At 50.1% G+C, this 27472-nt stretch overlaps 3 protein-coding genes and 1 long non-coding RNA gene across 11 annotated transcripts; 2 read left to right on the top strand and 2 right to left on the bottom strand.

The window, feature by feature from the left end:
* The first annotated feature begins 1966 nt into the window (after positions 1 to 1966).
* Positions 1967 to 17421, top strand: NAA60 (N-alpha-acetyltransferase 60, NatF catalytic subunit). Of its 7 annotated transcripts, none has more exons than XM_083474819.1 (8): positions 1986 to 2167; positions 3661 to 3748; positions 10621 to 10736; positions 11389 to 11518; positions 12223 to 12319; positions 13282 to 13516; positions 14454 to 14617; positions 14834 to 17421. In XM_083474819.1, the coding sequence occupies exons 3-7, from the start codon at positions 10627 to 10629 to the stop codon at positions 14608 to 14610; spliced, it is 729 nt and encodes a 242-aa protein (XP_083330945.1). In that variant the 5' UTR covers positions 1986 to 2167; positions 3661 to 3748; positions 10621 to 10626; the 3' UTR covers positions 14611 to 14617; positions 14834 to 17421. The 7 variants fall into 7 exon arrangements, with proteins under 7 accessions (XP_083330944.1, XP_083330945.1, XP_083330947.1 ...); XM_083474821.1 differs by lacking the exon at positions 1986 to 2167 and adding an exon at positions 2322 to 2490; XM_083474822.1 differs by lacking the exons at positions 1986 to 2167; positions 3661 to 3748 and adding exons at positions 8411 to 8939; positions 9360 to 9486.
* Positions 5748 to 6832, bottom strand: LOC310693156. The gene is made up of 2 exons (XR_014519020.1): positions 6706 to 6832; positions 5748 to 6569 (listed from the first exon to the last, which is right to left on the bottom strand). It is a non-coding gene; the product is annotated as an uncharacterized lncRNA (long non-coding RNA).
* A 304-nt stretch (positions 17422 to 17725) lies between the features above and the next one.
* On the bottom strand, positions 17726 to 21452 carry NUDT16L1 (nudix hydrolase 16 like 1). The gene is given in 3 exon segments (XM_083474843.1): positions 17726 to 19459; positions 20166 to 20314; positions 20317 to 21452. Coding segments are annotated over 3 exon segments (543 nt in total). The 5' UTR covers positions 20411 to 21452; the 3' UTR covers positions 17726 to 19159.
* A 1945-nt stretch (positions 21453 to 23397) lies between these two features.
* LOC310693088 (forkhead box protein J1-B-like) lies at positions 23398 to 27345 on the top strand. Of its 2 annotated transcripts, XM_083474768.1 has the most exons (3): positions 23398 to 23803; positions 24614 to 25159; positions 26124 to 27345. In XM_083474768.1, exons 1-3 carry the CDS (start codon positions 23666 to 23668, stop codon positions 26859 to 26861), a joined length of 1422 nt encoding a protein of 473 aa, XP_083330894.1. In that variant the 5' UTR covers positions 23398 to 23665; the 3' UTR covers positions 26862 to 27345. The 2 variants fall into 2 exon arrangements, with proteins under 2 accessions (XP_083330894.1, XP_083330893.1); XM_083474767.1 differs by lacking the exon at positions 23398 to 23803 and having other exon boundaries at positions 24174 to 25159.
* Positions 27346 to 27472: the final 127 nt, after the last annotated feature.

The raw sequence follows: 27472 nt of genomic DNA, 5'->3' as shown, positions 1-27472 counted from the left end.
ACTAGATTGGTGGCTGCCCTGAATCCTGCCAGCTTTTTGTGTAGGTAAGCAGCCTAATCCTGTGCAGAAGTAGGGAATTTCAGTAGACTTAGGCACGCTTAATTCTGCATGGGAAGGGGTTGTAAGAATTACAAATATAGGTGGGGGCATGTGCGTGTCTACTCACAACCAAACACCCGCCCAGACCCAAGCGTTGTTGTGGGGGAGGAAGGGAAAGGAGAATGTTAGCCGCTTTGAGACTCCTTAAAGGGAGTGAAAGGCAGGATATCAAATCCAAACTCCTCTTCTTCTTCAAGCGTGCCCTCCATGCCAGGCGACTATTGACTTGCATAGCTCTAGAGAAACGGGCAAAGGCTGACTTTTCCAAAACCTCAAATTAGTCTCGCAGCTTTACTTAACGTTCAGTTGACATTTAGAGGGGTCCATTTATCCCCCGGTATGGGTTGAACCACAGAGCCTAGGGCTTGCCAATCAGAAGGTTGGCGGTTCGAATCCCCGCAACGGGGTGAGCTCCCGTTGCTCGGTCCCTGCTCCTGCCCACCTAGCAGTTTGAAAGCACAAAGTGCAAGTAGATAAATAGGTATCGCTCCGGTGGGAAGGTAAATGGCGTTTCTGTGTGCTGCTCTGGTTCGCCAGAAGCGGCTTCGTCATGCTGGCCACATGACCTGGAAGCTGTACGCCGGCTCCCTCGGCCAATAAAGCGAGATGAGCGTCGCAACCCCAGAGTCGTCCGCGACTGGACCTCATGGTCAGGGGTCCCTTTACCTTTATGGCTTTTCTTAACATTCTCTTGTAATAGAAAGTAGCTCTTTAAGAACCTGTCAGGACAAGTTTTTGCAGATTCATTGTAAGGAGAGCTCTGCTGGATCTGCCTTGAGACTCCTATCAGCCTAGAATTCTGCTTCTGCCCCCCTCCCCTGCCTGGCAAACAAGGCAGATAACGATATCTTTATTGTCATTGTCCCGTGCGGAACAATGAAATTGAAAATCAGTTGCCCTTTGCTGCAACTGGCTTTCAGGGGCAGTTGTGGGTGTGAGAGAGGGCCTCCTTGGTGGTGGCTGCTCCCAGACAAGTCAGAAACTCCCTCCCTATAAAAGTTAGACTGGCTCTCTCCTTGCTCTCCTTCCGCCAGTTGCAGTTCCAACAGGTTCTTGGTCATGGACTACTTTTACTGAAAGGGCTGGTGCTATGCTAGATTTGGGGGGCAATTATTTGTATGGTCTTAAATAGATTTGATATGTTTGTATATATAGTTTGAATTCAATCAGTGTTCTTTAATTGTCTTTTTAATTATTCCCCCGGGGGGGGGCACGTGTTTATCTGCCTCCATTTTATCTGTAACCCTCCCTGAGTCCCTTCAGGGGAAAAGGCGGGGTTTAAATAAATATATTATGATGGCGACGCTGCCTGCGGTATGGAAAGTCCCTCCCCCTCTTTCTTTTTTCCTTTCTCCTGTGAAGAGGCTGCATCTTAATGTTGTATTTTATTCTTGTTTTTTAAGTTGTATTTTAATCAACTTGTTTTTATTGTTGGTTGTTAGCCGCCCTGAGCCCGGTCTTGGCTGGGGAGGGCAGGGTATAAATAAAATTTATTTATTTATTTATTATTACTATACTCCCCCTACCCCAAAGCCAACCTGACACCTTTTATGGAAAGCCCATAAAACAGGAGAGGATTTCTGCACTGCAGGGGGGTTGGACCATATGACCCTCAGGGGGTCTCTCTGTGCTTCCAAGAGGGCAATCCAGGGGTAGACTGCGCCTGAGCAGGGAGGCTCCACCTGGCTAGTAGGCAGCCAAGGACGAGAAGCGGGTGGGGCGGGAGGAGCGCAACTGGGCATGCGCGGAGCCGCCGGCCGGCGGAGCTTCCTTTCCGGCGTTGTTTACAGGCAGCCCGACTCGGTTTGCGCGTGCGCGGCCGCAGTGCCTCCCTCGATGGTGACGGGCAGCCACGTGACGCCGTCCTCCCGCCGCGCGGCCAATGAGGCGCCGCCTTCTTGCGAGGTGGGCCTGACGCCGACGCCGCCGCTTAGGTATCCGCTCCCGGCCCCGCTCGGTCTCCGCCGCCCTCGCCCTCCTCCGGACTCCCTCCCCGGGATGAATTAAGCGAGCCGCGTGCCGACGCCGCCTCCGGCCTGGAGCTGGGGCAGCCGCCGCCCCTCCTCAGGTACGCCGCGCTGAGCGGGCGCCGGGCCGCCTCGGGGAGAGACGCGCCGCCTCAAGGCCCGACCGCGGGGCGGAACTTGGGCCGGGGGAGAAGCGGCGGCGGCGCCGGAGGCCCCGGCCAGGAGGAGGAGGAGGCGGCAGCCCGGCCTTTCCCTTCGTGGGAGCCGCCTCCGCGTCCCTGAGAGCAAGGCCCGCCCCGGGATTGGGGCCGCTCCGGCAGCCCCGCGAATGGGCCCTCCGGGGTTGTCAGCAGAGCAGAAGGGCGCGTGAGGTTATCGATTACCCGCCCTTCGCCCGAAGGTCGCAGCATTGAAGCGAAGTATTGTAAGCAGCGCTCGCTCGCGCGCTCACGACACACACAGTAATATTGTTGTTATTCACTTTCTCGCCAAAGGCAACTTAGAGTAACTTGCAACCAAGTGAAAAACCCAAATAAACAAAATCCTACGTAAATTATTGCATCTTAGAAACCCGTTAAAATAATACATTAAATGCACGCCCGTTCTCGCTGACACAAAACCCCACACATTAAGTAAAATAGAAACATCGCCACCCGACCCCATTCACTACTCCACCTCTTCCCCGCTTTTCTTCCTAATGTAACACTAACGTCCCAACAAATGAAACTGATCTGTTGAAAATGTAACTTGAAAAAAGAGACATTGCACGTGCTTATGTAAGCCAAGGAATCTTTAATAAAAATACATTAAAATAAAAATAAAAGCACGCCCATTCTAAGGAGAATATGCAACCTGCTTAGTGGGAGGCATTAATGCGGAAGATACTGCCCAGGCCCCCCTGTCAGTACAGAGCAGGCAGTTGCCAGGATTGCAAAGGAAACCCTCCCTACCCCTGGCAGGTCCTGTGCCAGCCACTTCCTCTCAGGTTAACACTGGTCTGGTATTCCTGAGGAGGCATCTGACTTCCCTCTCTCTTGACCTTGCCCCCTCGCAAATGTCACCATGAGATAAGAAGTTTAATTTATTTGTTTGAAAGCGTTCCATGCCGTTTTTTCAAACATTCACAGCAGCCGAGGCAATGCGACAAACATTCAGTGAGCCACAACTGTTACCATAAAAAACTAACCATCCTGAAAATATAATTTACTTGGGGATTTAGTAAACATAATTTACTTGTGGCTCCTGGGGAAGCTTGTTGCTTCCATTTGATTCTGCCATAAGACCTAATTGTGTGTTTCCTGTGAACTCTGATCTCCCAGGTCCTTGTCCATTGCTCTTAACCATTACATCACAGGGCTGTACTTAGTGTTATTGTTTTAGCTTGTTGAGTAGTTTTGGTCTGTTAATTCTCAGGATTTGTTTGAATATATTCTCTTTATTATTGGTTTTAATACTCTATTGATATTTAGATTTTTTTCCTGTTTACTGCTCTGGAATCCATATTTGAATAAAGGTATGGTTTTGCTTCTTTCAAAGTAGTAAGGAGAAGAGGGAGGTGAGATGTGTGTAATAGTGCCTTCACCACTTTTTACAGGATTTCTTGACCCTGGACTCTTAGCAGTTGGACTTTACAGCAGCCCAAAAGTAAGATCAAGTCAAGACTAGTCCTAATATTGCTGCAGGTGAGCCAGGGCAGGGGCTGTATGTATACTGGGTTGCTCCTGGTTGCCTCTTTGGAATGTGTTGATATTTTAAAGCTGAAAATAGCATTTAGGTTTGCTTTTGTTTGTGTGTGTGTGTGAGAGAGAGAGACGGGATGTGTGGGATGTTTTGCATTCCAGTGAAAGATCCAAGTCACAGTTCCAATAGGCCCTCCCTTTCTTTAAAAGGATGGGTATAGGAACTGGGGGTGTTTTGTTTCCCAGGCAGATGTCTTTTCCTTGCAAGGGAGCCTGAAACAGGCAGGCCTCCTGTGAAGTGCATCAGAAGAGAAAAATGGGAACATTTGCCATTTGGGATGACAGCAAGCAGGCAAAGAGGAAACAAAGGACTTTATGTGAGAGTAGCGTAAAGTGTGATGGGGAGCATAACTGCGACTATGCTGGGAGTGACAAGGGTTATGGCTGCACTTGGCTCAGAAGGTGAAGCAGGATGCCAAGTCTTCTCTGCCTTTCGAAAGTGTCCTTGAAGAGCTTGAATTGCAAGTGGTTGATTGCCAGCAAAGTTTTCTGCGTCCACCTAAGACTGGTGGCACTTGTATCAGCATGGCACACTAGGGTTGAGCTCCCATTTCCTTTTTAGAGTATGAGGTGCAGCATTAGTCCTCCAGGGCTATACTGAAGGCAGCCCCTGACCTTGGGCTCTGTTGCTCACACACAGAATGAAGGTCTGCAATGTTGCAGTGATTGCCTCCTCCCCTTTAATGGTGTGGAATTGTCCACCCCATTAATGCTGCTTGAACCCTTTCAAGAGCCTAGATGAGCAAGATGCTGAAGATGAAAGCTACCAAGGGCTTGTTGGCATTTAAGCCTGTTGAATGGTTGTAGCATCTTCCAAATAATCCCAAGAACAGAAGTCCTTGATGGAGCTGAATTTCCAGAATTGCTTTCATTGTTTTTGGTTTTTTTTTTACTGGGAAATTCTTAAGCTCAGTTTAAGCTCTGTGTATACTCTGAAATAAATTAGGCATTTCTGACCTCAGAGCTTGTCTTGACGGCAAACTCTTTGTCATTTTGTTGGTTCGTGTTGAGATAACTTTTAAAAATTTAAGATTAGATGAACAAACGCTTGGATGGATCTCAAACTTGTAAGAACAAGGTTGAGTGGCAGGAAGTGCGAAGGTCCTTGCCTAAAGAGGATGCCTGCTCTCTAAATGAGTCCACCTTGTTCTTCCATTGGTCTTTTTAAAAATATGTGTATTTTTCTCCATTGCTCTGTTTGATCAGCTGCATTTTTACTAATAAGGGGAAAACGATAGACTCCTGCTGTCCACTGAAGGCACCAGAGGAATGGGTTGCAGCAGGAGTTATTTAGTGACATTGCTAGAACAATGAGCTGTTGGTATGGCCGAGGTGATAACCTATAAGTCTCCCTTTTAGTGGGAGGGGAGAGGCCCTTGATCTAGTCTGAGTCCCCACACAGGCCTCTAGCTGGTACTGCTCACAACAATGAAGCTGTTTTTCGGTACAGTGGTACCTTGGTTCCTGAATGGCTTGGCTCCTGAGTTTTCTGGTTTGCAAATGTTTTTCAGAAGCCGAACATCCGATGCGGCTTCCGATTGAGTGCGGGAAGCTCCTGCAGCCAGTCGGAAGCCATGCCTTGGTTTTCTAACTGTTCCGGGAGTCAAACAGAGTCAAACAGACTCCCGGAATGGATTAAGTTCGAGAACCAAGGTTCCGCTGTATTTTATTGGATTTATGCTGCTTCTGTCTGGGTTCACTGATTTGTGATATTCCTCTCCCATGGAAGCCATTAGGTTTTGACAGGGAGATGCTAATGTGATAATAGTTTTGCTGTACCTGCTGGTATTCTATCCTTGTGATTAATTGCCATCTCCGTTTTAAATAATTAAAAACCTGGTTCTTATTTCTAACTTGAACTTTGGACCTTGAATAATTTGTATGCCTGTCACTAAAAAGCTATTTTGTATCTCTTATCAGGTATTTAATTTTTTTTTTAAAAAATGACTAGGTTGTGCATGTTGATAGCAAGAGAGTTTCCAAACCTCTGCCTTGGTTGCTGGTTGGAAGGACCCTATGCTGCTGGGGAGAGAGCTTTCTATTTGTAGAAGGAAATATAAAATGCATATACAGTTATACCTCATGTTACGGATGCTTCAGGTTATGTGTTTGCATGTTGTGGACCGCAGGAAACACGGAAGTACCGGAATGGGTTACTCCCGGGTTTCGCCACTCGCGCATGTGCAGAAGCACCAAATCGCGCAGACGCGGCGCTTCAGGGTGCAAACGCTGCGGGTTGCAGACGTGCCTCTGTCATGGATTACGTCTGCAACCCAAGGTTCCACTGTATATCAAAGACTTCGTTTTTGTACATAGTTAACCTGTACAGTTCATGGTCATGAGATGTAGTAGCAACCAACAATGGAATGAGCCTCACGAGGTGGATGCAAACATACCACTCTGAATGGAAATAGCAACAGGCGCTTTACCTGAAATGCTGAGAGCGAGAAGCTTGTTGGGTGAGTGTTTTTCCATGTGCTGGAGACTTGCCTTTGCCCCACTGTTTCCCCCTAGGGAAACCTGATATCTACTGCATTTTCTCCAGACTGACATTTGCTAAAGAGCGGGTTTCGAGGAGAAAGCAGGGCAAGGGCAAAACCACTGGGACCAGTGCTTTCTAGGCATGGGAGAAGCACGTCTGAATGAGCCATAAGAGTTTAAAGCAGACAAAGGATAGGAAATATTCGTCATTTTCAAACAGCCCACTGGAAATTCTGAAGGAAGCTCTTCAAAAGCTTTTTAGGAAGTCAGTTTAAAGCTTGACCTCTTCCAAGACTGGAAAGCTGCAAAATGTGAGATTAAAGGAATGGTTGTTTTATCTGGGAAGTGAAGACAGGCCACTGGAAATTCTGAAGGAAGCTCTTCAAAAGCTTTTTAGGAAGTCAAGTTTAAAGCTTGACCTCTTCCAAGACTGGAAAGATGCAAAATGTGAGATTAAAGGAATGGTTGTTTTTTTCTGGGAAGTGAAGACAGGATGACAGTAGAAGGTGTTCTGGACATGGGAAGAGTGCATTCGCAAGTGCAGCACGAATCAGCAGGACTTACTTTGGATGGCTAAAGAGTGCATCTGCTCAGGGACGAGTTACCACATAATCCTAATCCGTAATTCTGAAGTACTGTGTATGGTCCAAAAATATTCAGTGTTATCAAAATGTCTTCTCATACCGGTGGTGATTTTCTTCCCTTTGTGTCTGGTAGCCATCAAAGCTGCTGTGACGAGACCCCTAAAGACTCAGCCGTCTTGCAGGAAGCAAAGTCCCCATGGTGATATTTTCCATCTGCTGTGTTAAAGCGTTTTCTTTGCAAAATGCAAAGCACATGGTGTTTTGACCCAGTTTTAGAGCAACACTAATAATAAACTGACGTGAGACTGCCTCCTTTGTGTTATTAAGAGGACCTAGAAGCTACTGAAAGGAGGGTTTGGGTGGTAGCTGGCTTAATCGGGAGTGCTGGATTCTACTTGTGCAGGGGTCTTAAGAAAGGTGTGCATGAGTAGGGGGTGCGACCTTAGGGCTGCTGTGGTCCTGCTGCTAGGAGGCAATTTGGTCAAGGAAGAGAGAGTCTGCTTGACATTGCACTAGTTCTGTCCCCTCTGGCTTTTGGCCTCTTCTGGAAGGTAAGCTGGCAGTTTGTGCCTCTTTGCTTCCTGCTGCTTTGAGTCTGGGTAGTCTTCCTACTTCCCAGACAAAGGTTTTAGCCATAATTCTTGCTGCAGCAGAGGAAGTAATCTGACAGGTGAGAGGGAGAGGTGGGCACCAGGACCATCTCCTTCAGCTCAGCTGAGAAGTCAGCTGTGTTCGGCACTTAACCTGCCTGAACTATTTCCTTCCGTTAAAGTCTGTCATTATAAGAACTCAAACTTTAACAGCTGGTGACTGGGTTTTGCATTCGCCTTTCCCTCCTCATCTCTTTTTCCTTCTGTGTTGTGTTTTTCAGGTTGTAAGTCTTTAGGCTGGGACTGTCTTTGTTTTTAATCTGTGCACTACATTTTGGAATTGTTAGTCAATTTATAAATATGGATGATAATAATAATAAAATGTCCTTTGGCACTTTTAAAAAGGCAAATGTTATCAAGTTGGACTGTCCATCTCAAGGTTAGATCTTCCACTCATCAACTCCCCTCCCCACTTACTAATTGGATAGGAGGAGGGTTTGAGCCAGATGTTCCTCTCAAACCACATTACGGATGCCTGTCAGTCTGATTTTCCTCTGCCTTGGAGTGTGATCCTGTGCATGAAAGTAGCCCCACTAAAGTCATATGAGAACTATATTTTCTGACCCTACACATGTTTACTTGGAAGTAAGTTCTGCTGAATTCAATACACAAAATTGTTGTTTGTATTACATTTACACTGGTAGAGGGCTTAAAAAAGGTAAATTAATTTTAAATTAATCATTAATTTTACAATGAATGATTTTAGAGTGTTGTTTATGTTATACTTTTATACTGTTTTATTGTTGTTAGCCGCCCTGAGCCCGGCTTCGGCTGGGGAGGGCGGGATATAAATAAAATTTATTATTATTATTATTATTATTAAAGGTTAAGGACCCCTGACAGTTAAGTCCAGTTGTAAACGACTCTAGGGTTGTGGCGCTCATCTCACTTTCAGGCCGAGGGAGCTGGCGTTGGTCTGCAGACAGTTTTTCTGGGTCATGTGGGCAGCATGACTAAGCCGCTTCTGGTGCAACGGAACACCGAAACCAGAGCAGCGCACGGAAATGCCGTTTACCTTCCCACTGGAGCAGTACCTATTTATCTACTTGTACTTTTTTAGGTGTGCTTTTGAACTGCTAGGTTGGCAGGAGCTGGGACCGAGCAACGGGAGCTCACCCCGTTGCAGGGATTCAAACCGCTGATCTTCTGATTGGCAAGCCCAAGAGGCTCAGTGGTATAAACCATAGCACCACCCACGTCTCCAGTAGAGGGCTTTAGATTAAAATAAATAGGTAACAGATGGTCCAGCAGTTGAGTTAATATCAAAGATGTTCCTGGAACTTAATAAAGATTAGCAGCACTGACATTTCCCTTCTTATGTCTGTGTAGAGCTGGCAGTAGTAGCATTTGCCAAGGCTGACTTTGGGCCTTTGGAATTTCCCACAGTCAGGGTCATTGGATTTGGCTTGTCTGCAGCAGGTAAACATACACATGGCAAAGAGAGAATGCTTTGCTCTTCCTGTTTGGTGTTGGGAACATCTAGGTTGCCTTTGGTGTACACAGTGCATTACAGTGCTTAATGCAGCAGCAAGATACCCACCCACCCCCAGTTTAGCCCCAACAGAAGCTTTCATTTTATCATGTGAAGAATGCATACACACAGACCTGCCCTTTGTACTTTGGCCGCTGAGGGAAAATCTCTGCCTGTTGCTCAGGCAGACTGTTTCTTTTTTTAGTTATCTAATCATGTTCTTCTCCAGGTTTGGGGAACTCCCATCATTCCTGGCCATTTGCCATGCTTTCTGGGGCTAATGGAAGTTGTAGTTCAGCAACATCTGGAAGGTCAAAGGTTCCCTGCACCTGCTGTATTCAAACCAAGCAAACTTGTTTGCTTTTCAGTTTAATTTCCTGGAGTGCAGAGTTTGGCAAAGCAGCTCATAGGAAGTGTATAGGAAGCAGACAGCTCAGGACCAGTTGCAGGCCTCCTTCCGGTGGGGGGTGGGGGGGTGGAGGCGGACATTGCAAGGTGAGCTTAGATCAATAGCATCAGGATGTAGGAGGTGCTTGCAGAGGTAGGATAAAATTTCAGATGCTTATTGAAGATCTTTATGCTGACAGTTTGAATATTTTCAAGGCAAGCCAGTCATTTTGATGATTATTTTATATTACAGTGTACCCTCTGGATACGAATGTAATTCATTCCGGGGGTCCGTACGGACCCTGAAAATTCCGTAAGAGGCGCTGCTTCTGTGCACGCACACACGCAGCATGATAAAGCGCTTCTGTGCATGTGCCCGGGGCGAAACCCAGAAGTATACACTTCCTTTTTTTTCTTTTTTTTTAATGATATTTATTGGAAGTTTAAAAATTACAGAAAAAAGAAAAGAGGAAAACAATAAAAAATTTAACAGAACATACATTACCATACATAAAAAGAAAAACATGAAAAAACAATACAACAATACAGCAAAAAGAAACAAAAACACTAAAACACACATCCAATATTCCATATCTTTACCTTTCATTTACTTGTTTCATCGACCTCCTCACACCTCCCTTTTTTGTATTCTAGTTCAATTAACTATTTCAGCAAATTCTTTCCATCATTCTCAATTTTTGTTCTATAATTTATCTTAACGGTCTAACCTTTAATTTTTTCATTTTGGCCCATTATCAATCAGCTTTTACTTAATTCTTTATTACATTTCTGCTAAAACCATATAACTTCATTCCAACATCTTTCTAACATTCATTAATTTTGCAATGTTTTTGTAAATATACTTTAAATTTTTTCCAATCTTCCACCGACTCTTCTCCCTTGTGTCGGATTCTGCCAGTCATTTCCACCAGTTCCATGTAGTCCATCAGCTTCATCTGCCATTCTTCCCTGGTGGGTAGATCTTGTGTCTTCCAATACTTTGCGATAAGTATTCTTGCTGCTGTTGTGGCATACATAAAAAAAATCCTATCTTTCCTTGGCACCAATTGGCTGACCATGCCCAGGAGAAAGGCCTCTGGTTTCTTCAGGAAGGTATATTTAAATACCTTTTTCATTTCATTATAGATCATCTCCCAGAATGCCTTAATCTCAGCTAAAGCATCCATGACAGTTGGTCATCTGACCTCTGCTTAAAAACCTTTTCTTTCTTTTCTTTTCCAGGTGTGAATGACAGAGGAGGTGCCTCCAACTGCACTTAGTGAGATATACCTTCGTCTTCTGTGCCATGATGACATAGACACAGTCAAGCAGCTCTGCGGTGATTGGTTCCCAATAGAGTATGTTGCAGCCTGGGCTCCTGCAACTGATTTGCTTGGGGGGGAGGGAGGAAGAGGAATGGAATCTGCCTTCTTGAATTTCGTGAACTGGCAGGTGTAACCACAGCCAGAGCGGACACTGACAACTCAGAGATCCTGTTGTTATGCTGGGGCAGTTGATCATAAAATGAGAAAACTGTCAACCAAAGGCCATCAAGACCAGGGGTAGGGAGCCTCAGACTTTGGGCCCGGATGTTGATCCTCCAGGCTTCACTATCTTGCCCTCAAGGCTTTCCCCAGAAATGACTGTTAATAGCAGACACTTCCTCACATCACTGCCCCCCTTTAAATTGTAAACAAACTCTGAATGCTATTAGCATCCTATTTATATTAATGCGTGCTTTCTAGGGAAAGTCACTAGAAAACAAGTTAAATACAACTTTGCAACTAACCAGCTTGACTGGTATTGCGTCCATCCATCTATCTGTATGTTACAGTTGTTGTTTTTTAATGAAGTTCGGGGTCCCTTCAAACTGTACAATTCTATGTTTAGAAAGGGGAAATTTTCCATGTGAAGAAACAGCAGGGGAAATCTTTCCACTGCACATGTGCTGCAGCTCGTATGAGATCTGTTGGGTTCTTCCCTCACCTCTGTCTGTACCTTTCTTCCCAGGTACCCTGACTCATGGTATCGGGACATCACCTCCAACAAGAAGTTTTTTTCCCTGGCAGCCACTTACCGAGGCTCTATTGTGGGAATGATAGTAGCTGAGATCAAGAGTCGAACAAAAGTGCACAAAGAGGTATGAGAGAGGGCCCCACTCCAGGAGCAAGTGCACAACCCTTGCCTACCCACCAGCCATTGAGCAATTGAGGCTTGCATCATGGAGTCCATGTTTGTCTTTATAATGGGACAGCAAGCTAGCTGCCTTTCATGTTTTCAGTCGTGCGCTTGTGAAGGCAGCATCTGCTAAAGGATGGGTGGGGAACCTGTGGCTCTCCAAATGTCTGACTGTCGTTTCCGTCATCCCCAGCCATTGGCCATGCTTGGGGGGCTGATTGGAGTTGCAGTCCCTTAACATCTGGAGGGCCACAGGCTCCTCTACCGTGTGCTAGAGATCCTGGGGCTTGAAAGGAATTTCCAGTAGTGTTGGGTAGGGCCTTTTTCCATTTTGACTGTTCTCTGCCCTTCTCCATAGACTCCAGTTTCAACTCCCATGTTCTTATTTACCATCTGCCAATTTCCATTTGGCTCCCCTCCCCTGGACACATCTCTCTGTGTGTGTGTGTGTGTGCGTGTGTGCGTGTGTGCGTGTGTGTGCGCGCGCGCGCTCCAAATTTTCCTTGCCTCCATCCAACTTCGAAACAGAAAGTTGCCAAGTGAAGAAGGCTGGATTGGCAAAGAGGCTGCTTGGCAAAAAGCACGAAGCATGCTAGAAAAATGGGTTCTGTATCTTTGTGTGTTGAGTAAATGCCTTTCTGTTGTGGGTTTTTTTCTCCCCTTTAGGATGGTGACATTTTAGCTTCCAGTTTCCCGGTGGATACTCAGGTTGCTTACATTTTAAGCTTAGGAGTGGTAAAAGAATTTCGAAAGCATGGCATAGGTAAGGGTATCTTAGCTTGCAATCTCATATGCGTAGTTGCCTTGGAAGTAAGCCCTATTGAACACAGTGGGACCTAATTCTGAGTAGACATACATAGGATTGCACTTTAAATACTTTGCACTGCTGTAGTCAGTCAAACAACACCCCAAAAAAGGCTGTGTAATTGCATCACAAGCACAAGAGCTGATTGCACATCTATGTATACTCCTCTGTACTTGAAAAAGAAGGGAATTCACATTTCTGGACTAGAAGAGTGTTGCTACTTTGTGCTCTCCATGTCTAGGGGCAAGGAATTCCATGTGTCCCCTCTGAGGCAGGACCCCCAGCTACCACCTGCCTCCCTGTGGCTTCTGAGAGCTTGTCATTCTTTGCCTCCATGCTTTCAAGCCTATCCTCACAATCATGGGAGCTGGAAATGTGCCTTTCCTCTTAACTAAAAACTGAGGTGCTTGTGACACTTTCATACTGCAATCAAAAAATCCCCCCACCCTTAGCTGAAGATGCCAGTAAATGTGGTGTGGAAGCCTTGTCAGGCCGAGGGGGCAGAGCCCTTGTCATGGTCTTCACTGCAGCACAGCTCCAAGCCTGTGTTTTAAAACTGCAGAAAGCCTGCCCCTTAAGTGGCCATAAGTGGTCATTCATCCTCACCCCAGAGTATATGTTTCAAGTTGTAATTAACCTGACAAGTCCCTTGCCAGGCTACCCATGTCCCCTGGCCAGGGTCACACTTGGCAACATTGCACAATGTGTCGCCTCTGCTAAGTAGTCCAAAAATTAGGAGATGGAAGCATTCCTGTTCCAGTACTAGCGGGGAGGGGGTACAAGGTAGGGGGGAGCCCTTGCTTCAGAGTAAGGGCATGTTACTGTGGCTAAAACTCAGTCGCAGCAAAGCAGCAGCGAAAACTGCGTGGATAGTGGGTTGGCCGCGTTTGTTGCTTCTAACGCTTTCTCTCCTGTGGTAGGTTCTCTCTTACTTGAAAGCTTGAAAGATCACATATCAACGACTGCCCAGGATCACTGCAAAGCCATCTACCTGCATGTCCTCACCACTAACAACACTGCTATAAACTTCTATGAAAACAGAGACTTTAAGCAGCACCATTACCTGCCCTACTATTATTCCATAAGAGGCGTCCTCAAAGATGGCTTCACTTACGTTCTGTACATCAATGGTGGGCACCCTCCATGGACAATCTTATATCCTTTGCTGGTGGTCTGGCAAGCTGCGGGATGCTGCTCATGATCTGGTCTGTGGTGTTTTGAGAAGCCATACACCACGTTGCATGAGCATAGGTCAGGGACTGGTGCTTGGCAGCTCAGGGCAGGGCGAGAGCCCCTTCATCCTACCGAGACCCAGGCTGGCACTGCTGGGGGGGGGTCTGGCCACTGCTGCAACCAAATAGGACTCTCCTAATATAGACATTATACCTGAGACAAAATGTCCAGTGCAATGCAAGATGCAATATATTGAAAGGAGTTAAATTACTGCATATTTGCTTACTCTCCTGGGCCTTGCACCCCTTCCAGAATAGACTTCATTCTCATATCTTGATAATCTGCAGGGGAAAGAATTCCTACCCTTGTGGAGCTGCCACCTTTCTGTGTCTAGTGCTTCCTCCTGGTGCACAAACAAGTAATAATTGCCAGGTGTGCTCATGTTTGACTTGAAGACTGTGGTTATGGATTGCCTCTTTAGTAGGGCCCAAGTGTCTTGGCCTTGAGAGGCACAAAGTCTAAATTATAATCACGATGCACATTACATGGAAATATTTATGCTGCTCCCCTGAGGCACCCTGAGCAACCCCAGTGTCCTGGGGTGGGGACCCAGAGCACATTAGAGTTTGCAGGTGATGAACCCTCTTTCCATGGAAAGCAATATTTCCCAAAGAACTTGCCCTGCTGCCAAAGTGTCCTGCTCTAACATGCAAGTTAGAGCTTGTTCATGCTGGTGCTCTGTGGGCCTGAGTCTGCTGTGCCACTGAGCTGACACCTGCAGCGCTGTCCAGCCGCTTGCTGAGACTCCTCCCAGAGGGAGCAGCAGCGATGGCACCTGCTGCTGCTGCTGCTGCTCCTTTGGCTTGGCCAATTCAGCTGTCTCAGTCTTCATTGTTGGGGCTCCTTAACGGCACTGCACTGACTATCTTCAGCACATCGGATCGACCTTGGCCAGTCTGAGCCCCTGCACAATTCCCCAGCGGATCTACCGCCAAGCCCAGAGCCTCCTCTGCAGTCTCTTGCCATGGTCGGGCATTTCAGCAAAGAGTGGCATTGAATATAGCCGGACAATGTGATTCTAAGGTAAGTTGCAGCCTGGTCATGCCATTTCCCTGCCCTGTGGGTGCTCCTTGTGCTGGGAGCAAGAAGTGGAGGCCACCCTGGCACCCACTGTTGTATGCTCTGTAAAATGTAAAATGTAAATTTAAGATGCAAGTGCATTAGACCTAGTGCAGGCTCCACCTTGAATGTGGCACGATGCTTGTTTTTTGATGGCTCTGAACAGTGGTTCTCTTGTAGGCAGGTCCTTCTCTACGGGATGAAACGGACAATGGTTTTGCTCACTGATCCATCCCATGAACCTGAATGCTCCTCTGTGAACTAGCCAAGACTTGGCAGATCTTCTCATCTTGCTGGGCTCTCCTTTCCCGTGTTGCCCCAGGGCGTAAGGAAGAGTTTGGAGGTTGAAAGTCATGGTTCTCCCGTAGATGCTCCTCCTCCTCCTGCGCTGTAGGTGAGCGGCTGTTCATCCTCCAGCCAGTCTTTCAGCGGCTGCCCGAGAGACACCAGGTGTGCTCCAAGCCCTCTGCTTGGGGTGAAGATGGACCTTGCACAAAAGAGAGGAAGACTGTGTTGATTTTTTTCCTGATGCTGTGACTAGGAGCAGAGAAGGCCGGTGCAGGTTTTCACTCCTTTGGTGTAAAAGTTGTGGCTTCATAAGCTGCACTTCTATTTTTGTCGGCTGCTGGGAAGCCCAGAGCTCCAGTGCCTCCCCTCTCACACGGGCTTCCTTTGCCTGGGGGTGGTTTTAAATGAAGCATCTTGGATTGGCTGTTTCATAGTGAAATGGGTGGGTGGGTGGGTGTGTATTTCTCAACATACACTGTGTATATAGAATTCTGCCTGTAGTCTGAGCTAGAAGTCAAGACCTGTGGATGCTGTGAAGGTGTGGGAAGATCTGACTTGAGGAATTCACCTTGCTGTGGAAACTCAGGGGCCCTTCACTTCCTCCTTTGCTGAATCTTCCGGTGGGAGCCTGAAGTGCTTGCCTGTCAGTTTCCCCAGTGTCCCAAGGTATAATTGTGGAAATGGGTCTCCCAATGAGGTTGCAGCCAGGGTTGAGGACGTACAGAGGAAACACTTGCTTTGCTGCAAGGCAGAAGTCTCACCTTTGGTTTCTGCTGTCTGTTGAGGCACCTTGGGGGCCTTCAATGGATGCTTTTTGTTTGCCACGTTTTGCACACGACACCCGTTCCCCATTTAGCTTTTAACCCCTGGCTCTGCTGTCCAAAGGTGCGTGGTGTAGCCCTCTGGTCCCTCAAGCGTGGGGTGGGGCACAACTGCACTGCACTGCCCCATCTGGGCTTTGCGCCACAGCTATCCACTATGGCTGCCCTAAAGGCCAGTAGGATAAGGCGCTTGGCTCTTGTGCAGAGCACCTCTCTGGAGAAGGAGTGCTTTGCAGAGAGCAGCACCGACAGGGTTATGACTTCTCTGATTCTCAGGAGGCATCTCCCCACTATATGACTGCAATGAAGTCAAGGTGTGCTGGATGCAGGGCAAACAGCCTGTCCCTCTGCTGTCGTCTTCTGGGAAGAGTTGCCAGCATCCGAGTGGACCCTTGGAACAGTGCCAGCGAGCTCGTCTTCTTAACTATGCTGCTCTGTGAGCCCAGAACTCTGAGCTAGGAGGCCCCTGCATGACCAGATGCCTCTTCCCTCCCTTCCAGAATGCCCTTTTGTTTACCCCCCAGTTGAGATTACACAAAGCTTGATGAAGCAGCAGGTCTGAATTTCCAGTTGGAATTAGAAAGCAATATAGATCTCACCACATTTGCAGAAGAAAGATGCTGAGATATTGCAGTGTCTATCAGATGATGAAGGGCCCATGGTCTCCCCTGCCCCAAAGGGGTCCCTTCCCCCAATATTGGCTTAATCTGACTGCATGCTCAGCTCTGTTCTGAGACTTGCACTTTTCGATTTTAAGGAGTAAAACAACTCTTAGGTTTCCTCTTCCATCATGTTGCTGTTTATCTAATCGGAAGGAGGATTCAGAAGCCTAGGCAGGTGCTCCCTATCTATGTATGGCTTTGAGGAAAAGAGCTGCCTCTTTAAGAGGAAGGGTAGACACAGAACCCCTCCACTGTGTCTGGTCACCTGGCTCACGAGGGACTGTGATGGTCCGGTTTCCCAAAGTCAACAGGTTAGCCATAGTGGTGCTGGCTTTGGCAAGGCTTCAGTGGGACTTCCTGCCATTTAGGGCTTGATAAAATGTTACCTGCCTTCCAGTAACGATCAAGAACCCCCATTATGCTGCAGAGGGCAGAAATCTTCCAGAGCTTTGGCTCTCAAATTAAGAGGCACATCCCTGGCAGGCTGAGCTGACACTTGGGGTGCTTCCCTGCCCCATGGATTGATCGCACTGGCAATGCTGCCCTTTGCATAAAAGGCAGGGAGGGTGTCACATCCTCCAAGGGCCCCCAAGCTTGGATTTAGGAAAGTCCATTTAAATAACAATCATTGTGTGTGATTTTCTTTTAAGTGTGTGTTGTGGTGGGTTTTTGTTTCGTTTTGAAACTTTCCTTTTGCCTGAGAATGTCCTGAGCTGTTATTGTTTCCATGTGTATTTTGGTTTTCTTTTCATGCTTTTGTATACTCCTTGTCTGAGCTCTTTGTGGCTCTTGTATGCCTGCCTGCCTGCCTGCTTGCCTGTTGTCTGTGCACACACTACTCCTAAACAGATGGCTTCAGGAAAAGGAAACAAAAGGCCTCAGCTGTGGGCCTGCCCCCTTTGAGAAGACGGTGGTGTTCGCCACAACCCTTATTTATTGAAGAGCAAAGGCCAGCCAGTCACTTTAAATGTCTTTGATTAAAAGAGTTTGTTTTGTTTGCGACTCTCCTGTCTTGTTTTTAACCATTGCACAACGGTGTGGTCTCCTGCCTCTGTTCCTCAGGGCTCTGGCCCATGAAGCCAGACTGTTGGGGCGGAAGAGCTTTTTCAGAAGCACACACCAAAGGCAGCTGCCCCTGCCAAGACTTGTGCTACTCTGTGCTACTGCCACCCGTTCACCCCCCGGCACCCTGTGGCATTTGCCTATGTCTCCCTATGCACAGGGCAAGGCCAGGCAACACAGCAGCAGAAAGGGGGGGAATTAACAGCAAGAGTCTGTTGCTGGAGCTGCTCTGTGCTTAGGGTAAAGAAGGATCCACCCATAGCCTTAGCACTTTGCACAGCTAAGATCACAGATCCAGGCCCCAGCCAAGACTCTGAGCCACTGCTAGCCACAGTAAGCAGCTGTGAAGTAGACTGACTGACTGGCGGGCTAACAAAGTCAAACAGCTTTGTATGAAAGGGAGCCCTTTCGGAATGAGCTGAAGTCATTTCCTTCTGAAGCAAATGTTAATACTTGGGCTTTTCCGATGATGCTCTGGTTTTCCAAATGAGGGTGGTGCAGGGGAAAGGAGTTCCATACCTTTGAGCTAGTACAGTCTAGGAAAAGATTCTACCCCACGTGTAAAGTGGCCCTGAGCAATCCTTACTTGCAAAGCTCCTTTCATGGTAGGGCAGTGCTGTTGCTGCCCTACGACGGATGGCTGTGTGACTAAGGACTAAGGCTTAGCCCACCCGCTGAGCTTTGCTCCTAGTTTGTGCCCTTGACTCCTATGCTGCCATCTGTGTAGCTTTTGAGTAAATCTTTCGTAAGGGGTGGGCTAGGTTTATGAGAACTCTTAATGCATTTCAGATTTTTGCTGTTTTGCCCTTTCTCTTGTAGAGATACCTGAAATAAATCACATGAGAGGTAGAAGCTTTCAAATTAAATGGGCAGCTTGGATTAATCTTGGAAATTTATGGAAAGCCTGACTGTGCCATTTGGAGATAGTAAGAGTTAGCTGTACAGTGGTACCTCTGGTTACGTACTTAATTTGTTCCGGAGGTCCGTTCTTAACCTGAAACTGTTCTTAACCTGAAGCACCACTTTAGCTAATGGGGCCTCCTGCTGCTGCTGCGCCGCCGGAGCATGATTTCTGTTCTCATCCCGAAGCAAAGTTCTTAATCCGAGGTACTATTTCTGGGTTAGTGGAGTCTGTAACCTGAGGCGTATGTAACCTGAAGCGTATGTAACCTGAGGTACCACTGTATACCCCTGTGGGAGAGAAACAGCATTCTGGAGCATCCCTGTGTGAAGTTATGTAAGTTCGAACAAAAGGTCAGCTATGTAGTTTTAACAGCTGGGTAGAAACACAAGCCTAGTCTTCTGCAGGTGCAACAAAAAAAGTTTTTTATTCTTCTGGTCTCCACTTTCAGCACAGCAGCAAAATTGACTCCTCTGGTGCTCAAAAGCTATGACATTAAAAAAAATATATCCTGAAGTGCAGTGTTAAAAGTAGGAACCAAAAACCCCATCCTGACCTCTGAGGCCTTTCCACAAACAGGCTTTTTAAATAAATAAATCCAGTGGCCAGCACCAGCCGTCCACAGGGCACCATGTGGAACGTCTCCTCATGACGGAGCCTTCCAGAGGGCTTTGGGTGGCCTGAGCCATTGGTAGCAAGGCGGCGGCACAGTGCAGGCTTGTGGCAAAAGCCTTCTCCACCTTCGCTCTTCCTCACTCAGTCCCTAAACAACTCAGAGCAGCTCCTTCTGCTGCACCTTGGCACCCGCCTGACTGTTGGTCCAGAAGGCGGCAGGAGACGATACTGGAGCGGTTGTGGGGGTGGCTGAGGCTGCTTCTGAGGAAGGCCTTTGGGGTTTCTGCGTGGCAGCCACAGCTTCTGCCAGCTTCTCCACAGGTACCATGTTCAAGACTTTCAAGGCATAAAGGAGCTGGAATTTGGCTGTGCTGACGAAGGAATTCCCCAGGAAGGAAGGCAGCCCGCCCATGCGATCTTTCTGGGTGTACAGGGGCACTCGAACCATTCCCATCACCTGCAACAGCACAGGCAAATGCTCTGTGACCAGAAAATACCACCATGCTGCAGCCCACCATCACCCACAGTCAAAGGGCTCTTTTTCCTCTGCGCTAGGAAAACCTGTATGGGACTCGGGTGGCGCTGTGGGTTAAACCACAGAGCCTAGGACTTGCCAATCAGAAGGTCGGCGGTTCGAATCCCAGCAACGGAGTGAGCTCCTGTTGCTCGGTCCCTGCTCCTGCCCACCTAGCAGTTTGAAAGCACATCAAAGTGCAAGTAGATAAATAGGTACCGCTCCGGCAGGAAGGTAAACGGCATTTCCGTGCGCTGCTCTGGTTCATCAGAAGTGGCTTAGTCCTGTTGGCCACATGACCCGGAAGCTGTACGTCGGCTCCCTCGGCCAGTAAAGCGAGATGAGCGCCGCAACCCCAGAGTCGGTCATGACTGGACCTAATGGTCAGGGGTCCCTTTTCCTTTACCTAGGAAAACCTATATATTGCACTGCAGTCTAGAGCCTCACTGCTCGGAAGATTAAGGAATGCCCTTTGCCCTGAGGTTAAGGCCACCAAATGAAAGCCCCCACCCAGGGGAAGCCCTATCAAGCTCTCCCACCCCATTAACCCTTTGTTCCTTCCAATATTCATGGCCACAGCCCTCCTAAACAGCCTTTCCACAGAACTTCCATCTGCCCTCTGTGCTGCTGTCGGCCCCTGGAGCCCCACCTCCAGTCCATGGTCCCGTGAGTGCACGCCGCTGATCTCGACAGCATGCAGCTCCAGCAAGGTCAGCTGCTTGGCATACAAGTGGGCCACCATTTGCTGGGGGCCCTCCGTGGTGTGTGAAGCCAGGTGGCTTCTGTCAGACACACACCACACAAGCCCAGCACCCGGTTCAGGCCGTCCTCCAGTGACCAGAACCACCAGTCCACGATCCCTCCAGGGAAGCCCAGCTGGCCATTGAAACGCATCTGCGACACAGGAGGAGGAAAAGGAGGAGCGTGTTACTAGGGCATCCATTTTCTGCAGCAGCTCCCTTTTTTGTGGAAGGCTTTTCCCTTGGAGGCTTGCCTGGCACCTTTGCTGCATATCTTGGTAAGTGCCAGGCGAAAATGTTCCTCCTCACCCAGGCCTTCGGTTTCTAATCAACCCATGGCCTTTCTTTGGGTTGTTTGTTTATTTACTTATTAGATTTATATACCAACCTTCCTCAAAAGAACTCGGGGCAGTTCACAAGGAAAAAAACAAGATAAAAGCACAAATAGTCAAATCAAGAAACAACGAAACAAAAAATCCCCTTCCCACAGAAACATTTACAAGGCTGTAGAATATTAATCAGCCAATAAAGGACTCCTGGACAGTTAAGTCCAGTCAAAGGTGACACTGGGGTGTGGTGCTCATCTCGCTTTTCAGGCCAAGGGAGCTGGCATTTGTCCACAGACAGCTTTTCCAGCATGATGAAACTGCTTCTGGTGCACAGAGGACCTTGATGAGTGCCAGAGCGCACAGAAACACAAGCAGCCCAAGTCCTGGCTGAAGAAAAACGTGTTTGCCTGGCGCCTAAAAATTGGCAATGGCGGCGCCAGGTGAACCTCCCTGGGGAGAGTGTCCCACAACTGGGGAGCCACTGCAAAGAGGCGTTCTTGTGTTGCCACCCTCCAGACCTCACACAAAGGAGGGCCTCAGATGGAAATCACAGCGTTGGTTTATATAGGGAGAGGCGGTTCTTTGGGTATTGTGGTCCTGAGCTGCTTAATAGGCTTTATAGCTCAAAAGGTGCACTTTGAATTGGGCTCCATGCAGATGGGCCAACATTATGCTCTGACTGTCTCACCCCAGTTCTGCACACAGTGATGTGTGTCTGTGATTTGTCTTTCCGCCCTCATTTACTATGATTTAATTATGTATTTTTGTGTTCTCTGTTTTTATCTGTACGCTGCCTTGAGTTCCTGTTGGCGGAGTGTAAATATCTAATAATAAATATCTAATAATAATAATAATCCGCCCTGTAGTCTCTTGATGAAGGGAATTATCAGTGCTTTTTTTTCTTTCTAAAAAAAGTTCTTATTTTCCTACTCATATTGAAATGCTGCCTCTCAATGATGCCAAACCTAGATTCACAAAATGTTTAGGGGTACACGTTCCCCTGCGTCCCCAAAGGAAAAAAGCCCTTGGAATAAATAAATAATAATTAATAATAATAATAACAGCGCTCGGCCGGCCTCCCACGTGGCGTCCCTGCGTGGGCGGAGCCATCGCTCCCATATGCCGCGCCTCATCCCCTCAAGCCACGCCCCTCACAGGAAGGCGCAGCGCAGCGGGATGCGGCCGAAGAGCATGTCGGGATGCGGGGCGTAGAGCAGGGCGTGGCTCCAGGCGGAGCGCCTCGCCGCGCCTCAGGGGCCTCAGCTCGGCCAGGCCCGGCACGCCCAGCGGCTCCAGGCTCGAGGCGGAGGCGGCTGCCCGACGACGGGAGGAGCCGTTCGTCCTCTCAGCTCCGGCGACGGCATCGCCGCGGACACGACGACCACCGGAGCGCGCGCGGAGATGTCGCGGCGTCCAATGGGGGCGCCGCGTGGCGGACTGGCAGCCGCTGGACCCAATGGAGAGGCTGCTCGCCTCACAGATGCTCCGCCTCGGGACTCGATGGGGCGGAGCTAGATCCGCCCTGCCGCTGCGCGTCCTGGGAAATGTGGTCCGTTGGGCGGCGGGGAGCGGGCGGGGATGCTCTGGGCATGTGCAGAGTGCTGCCTTCCCCTCCCGGGCCGGCTGGCCGCGCGACTGAGCGGAGGGAGCAGCTTCGCTCCGGACCAGTTTTTGGTATTTTTAATAAAGCATCTAAACATTATTTTTAAGGGACACAAGATTGTGAATAAAGGGTGTGATTATTCTGCTTAGGGACCCTTTGGGTGACAAGTTTTTCCCTTTTTAATTTAATTTTTTCATTTTACAATATTAAACAATAAATATAAATCACACACAAGCCCAGTGATGTTTTCTGCTGCTACTTCCCTCCCTCCTGCGGTTTCTTATTTTTCTAGCAAATTCTTACTGCATATCTTAATTTAACCATTTTACCCATTTATCCTTTTTAATTCCCTTATAATCCTTATGGCTCCTGTTTATATCAATCCTGCTAATGTTTTTAGTTGTTTACAGTTTGTTTGCATATGTCCAATACATTTCCCCCATTCTGCTACAAAGAGTTTATCATCCTGATATCTTAGTCTTCCAGTAAGTTTCTCCATCTCCGCGTATTTCATCAGTTTTAGTTGCCAATCGTCTCTTTCCAGTTTTGTGCGTATATCATTCGGGCAGCCCTGATAGCATACATAGTTTTTTTTCCTGATATTTGGCACCCCTTCTCCAAGTATAGCTAAAAGGAAAGCTTCTGGTTTTTTAACAAAAGTTATTTTAAACATTTTTTCAATTCATTATAGTATAAACAAATTTCCAGAAGGCCTTTGCAACCTTACAGAATCACCACATGTGAAAAAAGGACCCTCTTTCTCTTTACACTTCCAGCATATATTGGATTTAAATTTGTCAGCTTGCTAGGCGTCAAATAGCATCTATACAACATCTTCATGTAGTTTTCTTCCGGCGCAGTGGCGTCTGCTCTCACAATGGCCAGGGAGATGCCATGGTGTACAATGGGGAACCTGCAAGCAGCATCGCAGCACATGAGCCCTCTTCCCTCCTGTAGTTTCCAGCAACTGGGATTCAGGAGCCACCAACAGCCCTATCCTCCGCGAGTTTGCCCCATCCTCTTTTAAAGCCATCCATGTTGGTCTCCTGTGGCAGTGAGTTCCATAGCTGAGCCGTGTGTTGTGGTTTATATGTGCAATCTGCTTTTAGGTACCCAGGACAGATGCCACGGAGGCCCCGCCGGGGAGACCCGTGAAGGCAAAAAGGCTGCCTCTGCTGTGTGCGCGCCATGCCCCATGGGCACCTCTCCCGATGTTCCGACCTCCCCTTGGCCCCAGAGGTGCTACGAAGGGCCCTCTGGGGCAGGACTCGGGCCAGGCAGCCAAGAGGAGGCGTAACAAGGCAGACAGGCTGCCAGCAGCTGCTTCTTCAGGCTCCTGGGAGCCACTTTTGGGACCCCCAAAACTTCCCAGCACCTGGCGATATTGCGCGTAACTGCCTCCTTTTCTTCCCGCAGCGCAGCAGCTTTCACAAGGTGGCGGCGTCTGAGACAAAAGGTGGCCTCGACAGCCAATGAAATGTGGGGCTGGCGGGGGGGGGGCAGCCTGAACAGGTTGCTTCTCTCCATCGCCTGCAAAGAGCCAGCCGGACGCGCCACTCTCCCCTGGCACTCGCAGAAGGCGGCCCGCACCTCGCCTGTTGCTGCGGTGCAGCAGGTAGGCGCTTGCAGGGGAGGGGGCACCTGGAACTGGAGGGGGGGCTTTGTTTCTTTTCAGAGTTTTGCGCAGGCGGTGCACCCCAAAATTGGGGGTGGGCGGGCTAGAGACCTCATGGCTGATAACGATGCCCCCCTCCATCCCCCCATCGGCTGCCCCCCTCCACCTCTCTTCTAATTTTCCGGCCAGCTCGATGCTCCTTCCATTCAGCCCGGGCACCTCCTTGGCAAGGGTCCCCCTTCCTGACCTTGCCCCCCGCGCCCCAACTTCTGGCTGCTCCCTGGTTCTGAGGGCGTTTCTTGCGCGTGGGTGGCAGCTGCCTGGGTGCTCCCGCGCAAGGGTGCTCGCTCCTCAGAAGCAGAGAGACTGGTGGAGGAAGGAGCAAGGGGGGCACTGCCCCACGCAGGTGGCACCAGAGGACGCGGCGGATTTAAAACCCCAGCTTCCTGCGAGCCACCGCGCTCGAGTTTGTGTCCCGCAAGTGGGCGCACGGAGGGCAGAGGCGGCAGCCTTCGCGGGCCGGGCTGGCCAGGCGCGCAGCCGCCTGGGGTCTCCTAGCGCAGGGTGGCGGAGGAGGAGAGGCCGTGTCGGGTTACAGCCGAGCTGTGCACTCCCCTAATGAATGTAAAGACGAAGCCTCGGCGGCTGCCACCTGCGCACCCTCCGAAACCGGATCGCTGGTCCCCAGGGAGCCGCTTCCCAAGCCACAGGCGGGCTGGCGAGGCCCCGGCGAATGGAGCCCGTGTAACCAAATGCGCCTGCGGGGGACCTGGCGGAGCAACAGCTTGTCCTTTGTCTCTGGCCCTGCAGGAGAATTTCCCGTCCGACGCCCACGTCGCCTTGCCTATCCCTGGCGCAGGAGAAAAGGAGAGAATGTCCCTCGTAAGGCCGAAGACGGGGCAGCAGCAGCAGCTGGGCGCAGAGCCCTGGGGCGCCTCCTGCGGGGCCGGCGCCGTGGACGACAGCCTCACCAACCTGCAGTGGCTGCAGGGCTTCTCCTTCCTCCCCGCCAGCCCGGAGAAGCCTTCCTCTGCCAGCCTCCTGGGCCACCCGCGCCTCCTGCAGCAGGGCTCCTACGCGCCAGCCAGCCCGCCCGCGGGCGACACAGCGGCCATGGGGGCGCCCACGGGGACGGGCAAACCCACCAGCTCCAGCTCCTCCCTGCAGCCCCTCGCTCCCGCCCCAGAGGCGGTCGACTACCGGACCAACGGGCAGGTGAAGCCGCCCTACTCCTACGCCACCCTCATAAGCATGGCTATGCGGGCCAGCCCAGAAGCCAAGCTCACGCTCTCGGCCATCTACGCCTGGATCACCGAGAACTTCTGCTACTACCGCCACGCAGAGCCCAGCTGGCAGGTGAGGCGGGGCCTGAGCAGCAGGTGGTCTTGCAAGCAGGTGGTCTTGCGAGCAGGTTCAGTCCCCAGGGGCAGAGCAGGGGAGAGACTCTGGCCTGAAACCCTGGAGAGCCATTGCTGATGGTAGACAATACTGAGCTAAATGGAGCAAGGACACGCACAAGGCAGAATGTTGTGTTCCAGTGACATAAGGCAGGAAGGGCCAGGCCCAGAGGGAAGGGGGAGACTGAGCTGGCCTCCCATCAATATTGTGGACTTGAAAAAATGGGAAGTGAGTTTCTCCCCCTGCCCCAGAGGTGCCCTTCCCCATTCTGCTGGGCAGGAGGGGCTGCTGCAACCAGGGGCAGGTGGGAGCGGAACATTCCTCAGATGGGCACTAATAACTTCTGCCAGGGAGCTCTCTTGCAGGGCAAGACACAAAGGGCACCTCAAATGATCCGGGGGGGCTCCCGCGGGAAGAAAGGTTGCAGCGTTTGGGACTTTCTAGTTTGGGGGAAATGCAAGGAAGAGGCAGCTGTTGAGAACATTAGGCGTGGCTTGGAGAAAGTGAATGTATCGAGAAAGGTTTTCCTCCCTCTCCTGCAAATGCTAGAACTTGTGGACATGCAACAAAACTGAAGACAGGGAGGTTGAGGACAAAGAGAAGAGAAAGCAATTCTCCATGGGGTACAAAGTTACTATGGAACTCCCTGCCACAAGAGGCAGTGATGGCCACCAACTTGGATGGCTTTAAAAGAGGTTGGGCAAATCCATGGAGGTCAATTGGTGGCTACAAGGCACAAGGCCAGTCACTGGCTCTGGTTTGCAGCAGGTCCTGCTTGCAAGTTTCTCACCATAGGGATCTGGCTAGCCCCTGTGAGAGCGGGATGTGGCCCCATAGGGCTCTCTGCATGCCCTTCTGCTCACCCCTCCCTCTCTCCCCCCTTCTTCCCCTCCTGCCCATGGGCCTTTTGTCTCCTCCGCAGAACTCCATCCGCCACAACCTGTCCTTGAACAAGTGCTTTCAGAAGGTGGCGCGGCAGAAAGACGAGCCTGGCAAGGGGGGCTTCTGGCGGATCAACCCCCAGCACGCAGACAGGTTCGTCGACGGGATATTCCGGCGGAGGCGGGTGCCAACCTTTCCCTGCATTTCAGCCACTCAGGCAACACCCCCCTTGCCTGCCTCCAGTGCAGAGCTGGGCTGCTTCCAAGGGAGGGGACGAGGCCCCCTGCAAGAGGACCAGGCGCCCCGGCTGCCCGGGGGGCAGCGCCACCCTGGTAAGTGCAAGCAGCAGCCAGGCCAGGGCACCAGCAAGGCTGCTTGGACCGGGGCCCGCTCGCCTCTGGCCTCTGTGGGCAGAGAGGGGGTGGCTCTGCCGGGGGACCTCAGCTGGGCGTCTGTGTTGGAGGACACCTTCGTTGGCAGCGGGAGCAGCATTGAGGACCTGGAGCTGACGGCAGCCCTTGGCTCCCTGGCCGCCGAGGAGGTGGTCCTGGCCTCCTCTGACCAGCCGGTCAGTCCTCTGAGCCAAGAGGGTCCCCCTCACCCTCTCCCAGCCCTGGTGGAAGACTCGACGCTGTATGCCGAGCCCCTGGGCCAACCGTGGGGGGAGGAGGAAGCAGCCACAGAGCCGCCGCTGGGACCCCCCTGGGCCTTCGAGGAGGAGGGCGGCACCTGCTTTGTCGAGGGCTTCCTAGCCGAGATGCAGCCATGGGAAGCATGAGTTCTGCAGGCCCCCAAGAGGCAATGAGAAGACGCAGCAGAAGCCGAAGTGGCCTTGGTTTGCAGCTGACCTCTGCCAGGGGTGGGCAGCCCTGCCCCAGAGCAGAGAGGCTGGGGGTGTCCGCCATAGTCGTAGCCTTGCTTGATGCAAGTCATGCTGTGGTGTGTATGGCAGCAGGTCGCAGAGTGCCTGCATTCCCAAATGTCAAAAGGCACAACAGAGCTCCGTTAGCTCGGGATGTACAGCTTTTTCTGAAACCGGTGAGCACACTCTCAGAGGTGCAAGGATGGGCAAAGCGGGTCTGCCAAAGGGCTGGGGGCCAAGAAACCAGGGGAAAGGGGGCACTTCTCGTCCTCTCCCTATTCAGAAGACTTCAAGGCCTCCCCCTCGTCCCCTTCCTGTGCATGCAAAACCAATATCCGTTTTCCAAATCAACTTTGGCAGCACAATGTTTGTAAGTAAATATATGCAAATAATTTTGTCTGAGCGCAGAGTCTGGCTTCTGCTTCCTTGAGCAACCTCGGCAGCCACGGGAGGAAAGGGGCTCAGCTATGGCATCCTGGCGAGCAGCTAAAAGGCAGGCCAGGAAGAGCATCGGAGCTCCCTTGGCA

Source organism: Podarcis liolepis (assembly GCF_965112155.1).
Source record: "Podarcis liolepis genome assembly, chromosome: 14".
Classification (NCBI taxonomy): domain Eukaryota; kingdom Metazoa; phylum Chordata; class Lepidosauria; order Squamata; family Lacertidae; genus Podarcis; species Podarcis liolepis.
This window is presented reverse-complemented; position numbering and strand designations above follow the sequence as displayed.